The sequence below is a fragment of the Somniosus microcephalus genome, chromosome 4 (assembly GCF_052327205.1).
Source record: "Somniosus microcephalus isolate GS21.2 chromosome 4, FLI_Smic_1.0, whole genome shotgun sequence".
NCBI classification, from domain to species: Eukaryota; Metazoa; Chordata; class Chondrichthyes; order Squaliformes; family Somniosidae; genus Somniosus; species Somniosus microcephalus.
Window position 1 is genome coordinate 179,601,315 of NC_140990.1, and position 14,049 is coordinate 179,615,363.

Consider the following 14,049-nt stretch of genomic DNA (forward strand, 5'->3'; position numbering starts at 1 on the left):
GGTGTTATTCTTTCAACATAACAACGTAGTTCGTCACTTAGTTCAGAAGACTTAACTATATCTGATTCCTCTTTCCTCACCTTCAAAAGTCTTTTCAAAACTAACCTTTTTCACTGGGCTTTAAGTTGTACCTTTAGGTATAGAAAATCCTGTAATAGATTTTAATTCAATATGTTGGAACATCCTATTTTTTCCCTCCCAACAGCCTTTCCTTATTCTTGTAACAGTCAGTCCATTTCATAGCCAGAAATGCATCAGCTTCTTGTTAAAGTTCACCACCATGGTTCTGGTGAGGAAAAGCTTATTTGCATTGTGCTTTAAGCTTAAATGTGTATTATCTTAGGGTATAGGAAAGTTAGTCTGTTTATTTGGGATTTGCGAGTGTAGAGTAGAGATTTTAGGGTGAATTCTGTAATCCTGCACACTCCATAGTGAATAGCATAAATGCATTTAAGGGGAAGCTAGATAAGCACATGAGGGAGAAAGGAATAGTAGAATATGCTGATAGGGTTAGATGAAGAGGGGTGGAGGAGGCTCGTGTGGAGCATAAACACCGGCATAGACCAGCTGGGTGGAATGGCCTGTTTCTGTGCCGTAGACTCTGTGTAACTCCAGTGGGGAGCTAAACTCAAAGGAAGCAAGGATCAGAGATAGGACCTCAACACTGTTAAACCAATTTTTCCTAACTTACACTCCCTTCAAGCACAGCTCCCATGACTTTATCCAATTGGGTAGTGGTAAGTAATATGTTGCACTATACTGAGACGGTAGCGTGACCAAAGGCTTTTTAACATGTCCAATTTTAAATATTTCAGCTTCCCTTTTTCCCATTTGAAGCGTCACTGCTCCTGTTCTTGCTGTGTGTGTTTTTAGTAACAGTCATGTTGTGACACTATTGAAGTAACAAAGATCTCTTATCTCATCTCTTTTATTCCAGGAGCTGAGCAAAATGATTCCAAAGTCTGCGGTGGGTGAATTGAAGGAGGATTCCAGTAATGTGGTTCAACTAATAAAAGATGCCTATAATGTAGGTCCTATTTAGTGAGAAATTCAATCCATTTAGCTTTACTGTTTGCTTGCTTTTAGGGGGAACCATGGTAGAATACCAGTTGTCTAACACTCTGTGCATTGGTAAACCAGTGGACCATGCCACCTGGCCATCCTGCGATATTCTCCGTTTACTGATTAATTTGTATTTTCCAGAATCTATCTTCCACAGTGATATTGAAACACAGCACCTTGCCAGACGGGGTCCACATCTCTTATACATCACACTGCACTGACGGAGATACTGAGAATGATAAGGAGGGAACCTGTTCAAACGTGAAGATTAATGAGGAGGTGAGTTCAAATTGAGATTCTTATAGTGGTCTATCAGATGCGTAGGTACACAGCCCGCACTCATATTGAGATAAATTCCAGGTCGCAAGAGGCAATTCAACACAGACTAGCAATTCAACATGGGACTGTAAATTCAACCAAGGAGCTTATATTCTGTGGGGCTTAGTGGTACACTGGGCAGTATCTCTACCCATGAGGCATTGGAGAAGCCTTCATTAACATTGATGCTGAAAAATTAATTACTGGATGAGCTGGAAAGCTCTCCAAAGCAGTAATCAGATTTTTTTATACCACTTTGCATTTCACCACCATAAAAGAACATCCAGACATACAAAGTCAAAATAGTAACAATGTTTTTTGTTCTGAATATAAAATCTGACTTGAGGGGAGAACAAGTAAACAGAATCATTTCAGTATCTCATGTATGAAATAAAATGCCTAGACAGTCAACCTACAAGCTGGGCTGGGGGAGAAGAAGGACAAATTGAGTATTTAGCTGAGGCCTGTTGGGGATGCAGTGTCAGGTTTTCCCTATTATCTTTGGATTATTGCATGGAATCTGGAAAATAGGAAAGGGTATGGAAGGAGTGTGATGTACAAATCTGTTGTGTCCCTTGACAACAGCAATCCTGTTTTTTTTCCCAGATACATTTCACAGTCACAGTAACTGCAGACAAGTGCCTGACTAAAGCAGAGTCTATTGAGATCAGACCCCTGGGCTTTACTGAGAATTTGGAAATTATATTGCAGACAGAGTGTGACTGTAAATGTGATGACAAATCTGATATGTCTGAACACTGCAACAACAAGGGTAAAGTCAAGTGTGGTATATGCAGGTACAGTAAAGCTATTAAAATTCCTTAGCTCTGTGTCATCTTTCTTGAGGAACACTTATTTTCCCTTCAACAACTCTGAAGTCACTACAAGTTCCAATCTACTACTTTGACCAAGCTTTTGGTCACCTGGCCTAATATCTCCTTATGGAGATCAGAGTCAAGTTTTGTTTGCTAATGCTCCTGTAAGTGACTTGAGATATTTTACTATGCTAATGGCACTATATAAATGCAAGCTGTTGTTGTTGACTGTCCAAGACCTAAGTACTGCTCCCATATATGTGGAGGGTTTGCTTGATCTTGGGACAATACAAGAAAAAGCTTGCGATCTGAGGATCTCTCTCTCTTCTTGACTCCAACCTCTCTCTTTCTTTTTTATTGCCATGGTCACACTTCCTCTGGAATCCAACCTCTCTCTCTTTGTAACCTTTTCTCTCTCTGTTTTATTGCCATGGTCACTGTTCCTCCTGAAGCTCATTCTAAACTCAAAATACCTTGTCCCATGTTGTCTTCCTCCTCCCTACATCCTTAATGTGCTAAAATCTAGAATTGTTGCAGTCTTATTCTTTCATGCCTTTTCCCTCAGGATTTCAAATCTGCATCTCCTCAGTCTCCTTCCTCCTTTTAACCAAAAGATTTTTAAATCTAAGCTTAGCATTGCCAAATCACTATTTGATTTCACTCTTCTACTTTATTCAATCTTGGTGATGTACTACATTCTGGCCATTCACCTGCCTTTTTTAAATGAAAAACAAAAATGAAGTGAATGGTTTATACTAAGGTCGGACACCATCCTGCAATCCAGGGTCCCTTCAATTTTTCATTGCTGTCTGTGGGAAAGTGTTTGACTGTTGTTCTGATCTCTCTGAAAGAGCACATTTGAGACTTGGAAGTCAGTGGGTGCAAGAGTACACCATAGACTTCCATTCTGCTGCTCTGTGGAGCAGTACATGGGTCATCCAACATGCTATGCTACAACATCTGGGAGTCTGTGGCTCATTAGTGAGGACCCATGCCAGTCGTGTTAAAGGGGCATCAATTCTTCCCTGGGTGCTGCCAGCCCTCCAGTACCTTGCCCAAATGGCCTCCCTTAATGTGGAAGCCTTGACAATAATTATTTGATTTGCTTTCTCTCTTCTTTGACCATGGAGGGCATGGCACTCAAGCAAAATCCTTTCCTCACCCAATGTTTACACGTGCATTTGCCGAAAGATAACAATCCAAAGCAGAAGTACTACCTGATTTTTTTCCTGTCTCTAGCCCAGGGGTGTCCATATTTAAAAATAGTGTCCCCGCTTGGCTCAGTTGGTAGCACTCTTGACACGGGATCAAAAAGTGGTGGGTGAAGTTCCACACTAGGATTTGGGTTTATAATCTAAACTGATATTCCAAAGAGGAAAATTGTAGCACTACAACTATTACTCAAGCTGAGATCAACTAAATCATCACAGTTCAGGACTCAAATCTAGGACCTTCTGGTCAGTGCCTTCAACCATTAGAGTACTGGAAGAGCAGAAATGTATATCATTATTTGTATAGTTCCTTCAATGTAACAAAATGTCCAAAGGATAAAATAGGAACATGGAACTGGATGATGAGCCAGAAAGAGAGATTAGGAAGAGTGACTGAATGTTGAAGAGATGGGTTTTCATAAGGTTTTGAAAGTTGAAAAGAACAGTTGAGGATGGGGGAAAAGAGTTCCAGAGAAGAGGAGGCTAAAGACTGTGCCATCATTGATGGGGGAAAGGGACAAGTGGGAGGAGGGAATGAATAGAAGTCCGGAGTCGGAGCAATGGAGTGTTCAGCATGAGTTTATAGGGCTGCAGGAGCTTGCAGTGGTAGTGAGTCTATGATGGGACGTGGATTTTAAATGTAATGTGTTGAAGGATGGGAAGCGAATGAAGCTCAATTAGAAATGGCACTCAGTATGGGACAAGACACAAGTGGCAGGGTTTTGGACAAATTGGAGTTTATGGAGAGTGCGGGGGGTGGTAGGGAAAGTGCTGGAGTAGTCGAGACAGGAAGTGGCAAAGGCATCAATAATGTTTTCAGTGTCGTGGGGAGGGGAGGGGGAAGGGGGGCAGTGGGCAATGTTGTGGAAGTAAGTGGTCTTTAAAGTTCATCTTGATAAAACCAGGCACCAAGGTTGTCAGTCCAAGAGTGTAGCTGGGAACGGAAATAGAATTAGTGACAATGAAGCAGAGTTTGAGGCAGAGACTGAAGATGATGGCTTCAGTCTTATGGATGTTGAGCTGGAGAAAGTTGTGACTCGATGTCAGCCAGCACAGAGGCAGTCGGAGGTTGAGAGAAATATTCTTTCACTGTCTCTGCATTTGTCTGCGTGACTTTCCGTCTCTCTCCTAATAATGCTGTGGACCAGCCATATAGTCAAGTATTGTCAGTTCAGTTCCAATATTGGCCCTGAAGTTCCGCTTGTGCATGCGCAAAATCCGGAACTTACAGCCTGTCATTGTACGTGTTGACCGGCCATCCGCATGAGCCACGGAAAAGCAATCGCTGGCACAGAGTTCAGCAAAACCAGCAAAGGATGACTAAAAAAGTAATAGAGATGAATTATGAGAGTAAACTGGCAAGAAACATTAAAATAGATAGTAAGAGCTTCTACAGGTATATAAAAAGGAAAAGGGTAGCTAAAGTAAACATTGGTCCCTTAGAGGATGAGACTGGGGAATTAATAATGGGGAACGGGGAATTGGCAGAGACTCTGAACAAATATTTTGTATCTGTCTTCACGGTAGAAGACACTAACAACATCCCAATAATGGATAATGAGGGAGGAACTAAAGATAATCACTATCACTAAGGAAATAGTACTTGGTAAAATAATGGGACTAAAAGATGACAAGTCCCCTGGACCAGATGGCCTGCATCCCAGGGTATTAAAAGAAGTGGCTGCAGAGATAGTGGATGCATTGGTTGCAATATACCAAAATTTCCTGGACTCTGGAGAGGTCCCAGCGGATTGGAAAACCGCAAATCTAACACCCCTATTTAAGAAAGGAGGGAGACAGAAAGCTGGAAACTATAGACCAGTTAGCCTAGCATCTGTCATTGGGAAAATGCTGGAGTCCTTCATTAAGGAAGCAGTAGCAGGGCATTTGGAAAATCATAATGCGGTCAGGGAAATCATGTTTAACAAATTTGCTGGAGTTCTTTGAGGAGGTAACGAACAGGGTGGACAAAGGTAAACCAGTGGATGTGGTGTATTTGGATTTCCAGAAGGCATTCGATAAGGTGCTACATAAAAGGTTACTGCATAAGATAGGAGCTCACCGAATTGGGGATAATATATTAGCATGAATAGAGAATTGGCTAACAGAAAACAGAGAGTCTGGATAAATGTGTCATTTTCCGGTTGGCAAACGGTAACTAGTGGGGTGCCACAGGGATCGGTGCTGGAGCCTCAACTATTTACAATCTACATTAATGACTTGGATGAAGGGACCGAGTGTAATGTAGCCAAGTTTGCGGATGATACAAAGATGGGTGGGAAAGCAAGTTGTGCAGAGGACTCAACGAACCTGCGAAGGGATATAGACAGGCTAAGTGAGTGGGCAAACACTTGGCAGACGGGCTCCGTGCGTACCAGGCAGCTAAGTGTCCCTTGCTGCTTGGTGCGCTCGGCTCGTTAAGAAAAAAGCATTTCACTGACTGGATTTCACTTGTTGTATTTGGTTATGTGACAAATAAAAAATTGAAATTGATAATGTGGGAAAGTGCAAGGTTATCCACTTTGGCAGGAAAAATAAAAAAGCAAACTATTATTTAAATGGAGAGAGATTACAAAATGCTACAGTTCAGAGGGACCTGGGGGTCCTTGTGCATGAAACACAAAAAGTTAGCATGCAGGTACAGCAAGTAATCTAAAAGGCAAATGGAATGTTGGCCTTTATTTCAAAGGGGTTGGAGTATAAAAGCAGGGAAGTCCTACAACTGTACAGGGTATTGGTGAGACCACACCTTGAGTACTGCGTACAGTTTTGGTCTCCTTATTTAAGGAAGGATATACTTGCATTAGAGGCAGTTCAGAGATGATTCACCAGGTTAATTCCAGAGATGAGAGGTTTGACTTATGAGGAAAGGTTGAGCAGGCTGGGCCTATACTCATTGGAATTTAGAAGAATGAGAGGTGATATTATTGAAACATGTAAGATACTGAGGGGGCTCGACAAGGTAGATGCAGAGAGGATGTTTCCCCTCGTGGGGAAATCTAGAACGTGGGGGCACAGTTTTAGAATAAAGGGTCACCCTTTTCGAACTGAGACAAGGAGGAATTTCTTGAGGGTCGTAAATCTGTGGAATTCTCTGCCCCAGAGAGCTGTGGAGGCTGGGTCATTAAATACCTTTAAAGTGGAGATAGACAGATTTTTGCAAGATAAGGGAGTGAAGGATTATGGGGAGCGGGCGGGGAAGGGGCTTTGAGCCCAAGATCAGCCATGATCTTACTGAATGGCGGAGCAGGGTCGAGGGGCCAAGTGGCCTATTCCTGCTACTATTTCTTATGTTCTTATATAGTCAGCAATTGCGCACTGAAGTCTTACAGTTGATACAAGGGCCTGTTTGTATCAGCGTAAGGGAATATCTAAGCCATTAATTAAACATTTTCACATCATGAATTATATACATACACTGTATGAAATGAGTTTATGCAAGTATTGGCCCGGATCACAGTTTTAATGATGTATAAAATTCTCAAAAAATTAAATTTTTAGTAAGGTTGGTGGAATGAATAAAATTCCAATTCTGTACATTGTATAATTATTAGATTTGGGGATTCCATTGCATATCGTTTGGGGATTCCCTTCGTAAATGATTGAAATGGAATTCTGCTTTGTGATTGGAGGACCGGGCCCACGTGAGCCCAGGTAACCATCCAATCCGCCTGCGTCCCTGGGATCTGTGGGCCATTACGCTGCCCTCCTCCTCGAGGCCTGAGAACACAAGTTTTTGCAGCCTCGATGCCAGTAGATAGTTTCATAATTCTTTCGCAGGTCGGAGGCCTACACCAGAGGTACGCCTCCGACTGCAATTTCTAGCCCATTGTCTTTTAAAAATGATTATTTTATTATTATAATATTCAGGTGTTCCGACCCTGTGGAGTGGGTACCTGTTTTGAATTGTCATTTTTCTCTGATTCAGGTCTTATAAAAATACTCGACAGTTAATACTGAAAAATGGTCTATTTTAAATTACAAAATTTAATTGCAAAATTATACAAAATGATTTTTTATCATTTTAAAAAGGCTTTTCGACCCTCAACTGTATACCCTCATCCCTGATAACATGATAGTACACACGCACACAACCACACCTCAACACACACTGCATACTAGCCCCCCAACACGCGCACACACCAACACACACACACAACCACCCCATAACACGTGCACACACCCCCAACACGCACACACCCCTCAACATGCGCACATCCCCCACACACACAGCAAACACACACCCCCAACACCAACACACAACCACCCCTCAACACGCGTACACCCCAACACACACACCCTAACACACGCACACCGACATACAGCACACAACCACCCCTCAACACACACAGCCCCAACACACAACCACCCCTCAACACGCGCACATACCAACACACACAACCACCCCTCAACACGCGCACATACCAACACACACAACCACCCCTCAACACGCGCACATACCAACACACACAAACCACCCCTCAACATGCACACACACCAACAGAAACGCACACAACCACCCCTCAACACGTGTACACCCAACACAAATGCACCCCAACCCACACCCTAACACACACAAGCCCCCCAACACACACCCCCCCAACATACACAAACCACCCCTCAACACGCGCACACACCCCCAACACAAACACACACAACCACCCCTCAACATGCGTACACCCCCCAACACACACACACGCACACCCCCCGACACACAGCACGTTCATTTTCAATAATGGGATGTCCAAGACTGTACATAATACTTCCAACTGCAGCTTTGCACAGGTTCAACATTATCTTCATGCTTTTGTATTCCGTGTCTCTAGCTACAATACCAAGGGTACTGTTTGCCTTTTTAATGGCCTTATCTCTTCAACTGCCACTTTTAATGATCGTGAACCAGCACCATGCTTCTCTACCCCATTTAAAATATATCAGTTAAGCTTTATTTCCTTTCCCTATTCTTACTTCCAAAATGTATAACCAAATTTTGCTACATTCATTTGTATCTGTTACTTAAATGCCCATCCTGCTAGCCTGTCTAGTGTCTTGCATTTAGTCACAATCAGAATGCTTCAGCACAGAATGGACCACTTATCACATTTTTCTTTTAATTTATCCTGTGCGTGTACTTCAACATTTGCTTTACGAGTGGATCTCTCGCGGCGTGGCATAGTTGGAGAATATGGTCTCTCATCTATCTTTGTTGTCTTCATCCTACTGTTTCACTCGTTTTACTTTTTAATTCTGCTTCTCTCTCTCCCTAACTCCTTTTGCTTCTGTTTTTCCTTCCTTCCATTTGAGTGGGAGGTGGTGGGTGGTATGTTGAGGCTGGAACGATGTGGGAAAGGAGCTGTTGCTGACTGTGGGCTGCGCTTTCTAGGTGTTGGTTGCGGGGAAAATGTAGCCCACAATGGTTTTTCTTCTCGTCCCTCCCCCTTCCATTAACTTTGTGCCCCCCACACCCTCGCTTCCATTGCACATCCTACCACTTCACCTTCCCACTACTCCCTCCATTTCCGTCTCTTCTCCTATCTGTTTCTTACAAAGAGAGTTTGCTTTCAAAATTCAAGTTAGAATAAGGAAAGAAACTGCATGTGCCTCTCATCCTTTTTCTCTCGGGTATCAGTAATTTGAATTTTCTAACTGTCAGCAAATCATAAGTTAGAGTCTTTATGTTAGCTTCAAAGTTCAGTGTGTCTTGAAAAATTAAATGAAATTAGAATGAGCAAAGACTCTCTCCCTCTCTCAGGTTAATGCATTTTCTGAAGTTTATAGAACACAATGAAAGCTACAAGTGTGTAATAAATACACTGTCTCTTTTGCTCACTCACTCAGAACAGTGAACTCACTCAGTTTAAAAACACTCAATATAAACTTTACCTGATGAGAGCTGGTGAAATTTGTCATTTAGCTTTTATTCAAATAATTCAGAATAGCTGAGCACAAACTGCTAGAAGTTAAAGGAACAATTCAACTGACTGGATGATGCTGATGAATCTTGCAAATTGGTGACACTGTGCATGTTCAGACTGCACAGTGTGCATTGAGTTATCATAGCTCTGGACTAAAATATGAAGTTTTAGGAGAAGCTGAGGCCTTCAGGTAAAAACTTTGGCGGAAGTATTAAAACACAATTAAAGGCAATTTAATGGACATACTTAATCATTTTTGTGAAATTTGTATTTTGCTTAGACCTTTTGGTTTGGATATTAAAAATTCAAGTTACTGAGAAAAGAAACGGTAGACAGAAACTTTGTCTCAAAGCATTTTCAGTGATATGGGGAAAACGATAATACAGCATCACATGGTGGTGTGAAATGGAGCCATAACAGCCACTGTTCGGTTAACATTAGAAATCTGTTTAAAGCACCACCAAATGGCATGACAGAGAATCATGACGGATAAGTGTGGACATTTTGACAATTGGAATTCCCATAGGAAATTATTACATAGCAATTTTCAGTGGCGTGCAGGACCCACACAAGAACTTCAATATATTATAGATATGTAGCATGGAAGGTCAGATTGGCATTCTAGAATTTGACTTGATTTATTTCAGGGGTTGGGGAGAGGGCACAGGGAGAAACATCAGGCAACCTTCAGAAAATTAGCTGATTTAAGTCGAATGCACGATCAAGTGGATTGTATGCGGTCAGTTGAAAGAAAGAATTTGCATTTGTATTGTGCCTTGTCACATCCTCAGGACATCCCAAAGCACTTCACACCCAATGGATTACTTTTGAAGTCCAGTCACTGTTACGTAGGCAAAGAAGGAAGGGGTTTTCAGGGTGGATGGCTTTTACTGTTCTTACCTTTTTATTATTATTTGTGCACAGTGTCAATGACTTGTCTCATTGGAGGAGTTGAGCCTAATTTCCGTTCCTCTTTCCAGCTGTACCGAGGATCGGATTGGCAAGTTTTGCGAGTGTGACCCTGGTCAGCGCTCCACTCAAGAACTGGATGCAGCCTGCCGTAGGGATAACACTTCGGCCACCTGCAGTAACCAGGGAGACTGTGTGTGTGGTGCATGCATTTGCCATACTAACCCCAATAAGAAAATCTATGGCAGGTATTGTGAGTGCGATGACCAGAACTGTGAGAGAAACCTGGGTAAACTGTGCGCTGGTGAGTATGTCTTATTGGGAACACTTCTTAGTTTCTCTTTTAATTAACATATGTTTTTATTCTTTCCCACATACAGAACCTCACCTTTTATGTCTCTGACTTAACTGGTGAGGGGAAAGTCACATGAACCTCTGAGTCACTGATCAATCAAAATATTATAACAATATAAAAGCATTTTAAGGAGCTGGCATGCAGCTAGGCATCAGTATGTGGACCAGGCTCTTTGTTTTTCTGTCCCAGGCCTGCTGAATGGGGTCGCTGAAGCACAGAGAACATGCCTTTTTACAGTAATTAACGAGCTGTATTATTCCATATTTGACTGATAGAAAATACAGGGACTGTTTGGAAACACTGATTTTTTGCTTGGAGCACCACCTAGAGGTGACGGTCTTACATTGGCACTTGGTGCATTATGTTTGCTCCCTGTGGCTGATGTTCCTTGGCTGATGCTTGTACTGTGTAGTATATTATGGCCCGTATTTTCCGATCGGAGGCTTCCTGCGTGCTTGACAGACGGAAATGCCGGTTTTTAGCACCTGAAACCGGCACTTGCGAGGACCCTATGGGTGTGTACACAGCTCGTACACACCCATAGGAATTGGAAAATACAGGCCATTGCATACTGGTACAATCATAGCTAATGAATACAATTGTACAGGAGGCTGTAGAGATACTACCATTGATTATTTACTTATGTCCTTTACGTTATCTTTCAGGTCATGGAAAATGTGATTGTGGAACATGTCGATGTAATCAGGGCTATGATGGAACTGCCTGTGAGTGTGAAATAGCTGATGAGCAATGTAAGCAGAACAAGGATAGTCAAATCTGCAGTGGAAGAGGAACATGCACATGTAACCAGTGTAAATGTAATGCAGGTTATCAGCCTCCATACTGTAAAGAATGCCCAGGCTGTCCATCTCCATGTCTGGCCTATGTGTAAGTACCATCTGAGAACTGCCAGTTTAGATGTTGTCCATTAGAAGTCAGAGACTAATCTTAGAGCCTAGGGCATGGAGGAACGTAAACAAAGAATGGCTTGGCAGTTGCTGTTCCTTCAGATCTTGACTAACTCTGGTCAGAACCCATGATTTTAGAATCATTGTTCAAATCATAACTGGGGAATTCCTGAAAAAACAGACATTTTCACTGGTTCTGCAAATGCTGGATAGCTAAAAAAATGAAAATGCTGTAAATGAACTGCAGATAGATCCGCATCTGAAAGAAAAACAATTGTTTCAGGTGGAACCCTTTATCATAACTGAAGTGTTTACTTATCTTTTTCAGATGTTGATCAGCCTCCTGTACACTTGGAGCATTTTTGTTTTTTAACTACTTTTTTTAAATGGAACATTACAAACACATATTTACTGCAAAGCAAATGTATAACATCTAATCACAATTTTAAAATCAAGACAGGAAATCTTGCTGGTTATTAGGACATCCAGTTTCTAAGTAAATCGGACATTGTTTTGCTAACTCCATACAAAAATGCATTTGACTGGTGTGCCTCTGTTTAAGAAAGATGGATTATTATAGTTTCATATCTAAATCAATGGGAAACTGTTATAGACAGTGCAGTGTGGCTACTGCACGATACCATCTCCAGCACATTACAAGCCACAAAGCTGTTTCCAGCCATCAATGTCAATGCTGAGTCAACTGTACGAAAGATAGTTCTAATTTCCTGTAAACTTTGTAGGCTAATTCCGTAGTGGGTTTCGAAGGTTTCAACAGCAACAACTTATATATTTATATAGCGCCTTTAACATAGTGAAACATCCCAAGGCGCCTCACAGGAACGTTATCAAACAAAATTTAACACCGAGTCACATAAGGAGATACGTATTAGGACAGGTGAACAAATGCTTGGTCAAAGAGGTAGGTTTTAAGCAGCTTCTTAAAGGAGGAGAGAGATATAGAGAGGCGGAGAGGTTTAGGGAGGGAATTCCAGAGCTTAGGGCCTAGGCAGCTGAAGGCACGGCCGCCAATGGTGGAGCGATTCAAATCAGGAATGCGCAAGAGGCCAGAATTGGAAGAGCGCAGATCTTGGAGGGTTTTAGGGCTGCAGGAGGTTATAGAAATAGGGAGGGGCGAGGCCATGGAGGGATTTGAAAACAAGGATGAGAATTTTAAAATCGAGGCGTCGCCGGACTGGGAGCCAATGTAGGTCAACGAGCACAGGGGTGATGGGTGAACGGGACTTGGTGCGAGTTAGGATACGGACAGCAGTGTTTTAGATGAGCTTGTTTATGGAGGGTGAAAAATGGGAGGACATTTCAATTGAGCCAATAGCACCCATTCCCCAAGAATTAACTATTTCTTACTGGGAGAACAGGAGTTGGCAGTGTGGGAAATGGAGGAGGACTGACGGTCAAGAAAGAAAGACTTGCATTTATATAGCACCTTTGATGACCGAAGGACGTCACGAAGTGTTTTAGAGCCAACAATGTACTTTTGAAGTTTAATCATTGTTGTTATGCAGGAGGGAATCAGAGGCAGAAGATGGGTAGTTTGGCTTTTTTTCTTAAAAAGAGAAGTAAATTTAGGTGGGCAGGTAAGTGCTAATTTAGGAGGTTGAGAGTTAGAATTGAATGCCTCAGTTTATTTATGACACACTTAACAGTCCTACATCTTTGACCTCCCCCTCCCTATCAAGATCTTGCTGTTATGATATCTTGGAGAGAGTACATGTAAGGAAGCTCAAAAGACCGATAGGTTTTAGTATTTTAAATAGATATCAGGCACACTATCCTTTCACGTCAGTGACCTATCTTAGACTGTAATGGAGGAATGGGTGGTGGAGCATTTAGAATGCAGCTTGTGACCTCTGTATTTCTCTCATTATTTAAAACAGACATTGTATTGAGTGTCTTGGATTTTCAAGTGGTCCATACCAGAAAAACTGCACTGAATCCTGTAAGAATATACAACACAATGTAGTGGAGGAACTAACGGAGCAGAACACCTGTAAAGAGAAAGACTCCAAGAACTGCTGGATGAATTTCTTGATGAAGGAGTTAGATGGGGTTTCACAGTATCATGTGACCATCAGGAAGAAAACAGGTTTGTATAAATGTCTTTCTTTGTATAAGCAAACTGCAATAGAGACACAAATATACAGATGTGCTCAATATAGCATTAAAAGATGACAGTTTTGTATCTTTTAAACCAATGTATGATATTTCACTGGGCCACAAGGGAATTTTGATGTCAGTGAATAAGTCTGTCTATTGATGTGATGGACATGATAACAAGAGGTTGGAATGCTAGACATCGAGAAGGTTCCAGGTTCAAACCCTGATGAGCAATTCAATTTGTTTTCTATCAAATTATGCAGGGCTTATCAAGCCTAATGAGCTTTTCCTGCTCTTAAAAATCCTTTTGATATATTTCAGTCAAAAAATAACACTGCTAGTGGAAGACGAGTATGCAACATTTTTTCCATGTGTTTTGAGTACACAAGGATGAACCCATGCTTTCCCCAACATCATAACACTGTCTGCAAACCTCCA

At 41.8% G+C, this 14,049-nt stretch overlaps 1 protein-coding gene across 1 annotated transcript in view; it reads left to right on the forward strand.

Annotated features, from left to right (window-relative positions):
* Window positions 1-14,049, forward strand: part of itgb2 (integrin, beta 2) — a 100,172-nt gene that overhangs the window by 74,119 nt on the left and 12,004 nt on the right. Inside the window, exons 9-14 of the mRNA XM_085985541.1 lie at window positions 938-1,027; window positions 1,204-1,341; window positions 1,987-2,177; window positions 10,302-10,534; window positions 11,251-11,473; window positions 13,392-13,600. Of these exons, the coding sequence (XP_085841667.1) occupies window positions 938-1,027; window positions 1,204-1,341; window positions 1,987-2,177; window positions 10,302-10,534; window positions 11,251-11,473; window positions 13,392-13,600 (1,084 nt within the window). The remainder of the gene's footprint in view (window positions 1-937; window positions 1,028-1,203; window positions 1,342-1,986; window positions 2,178-10,301; window positions 10,535-11,250; window positions 11,474-13,391; window positions 13,601-14,049) is intronic.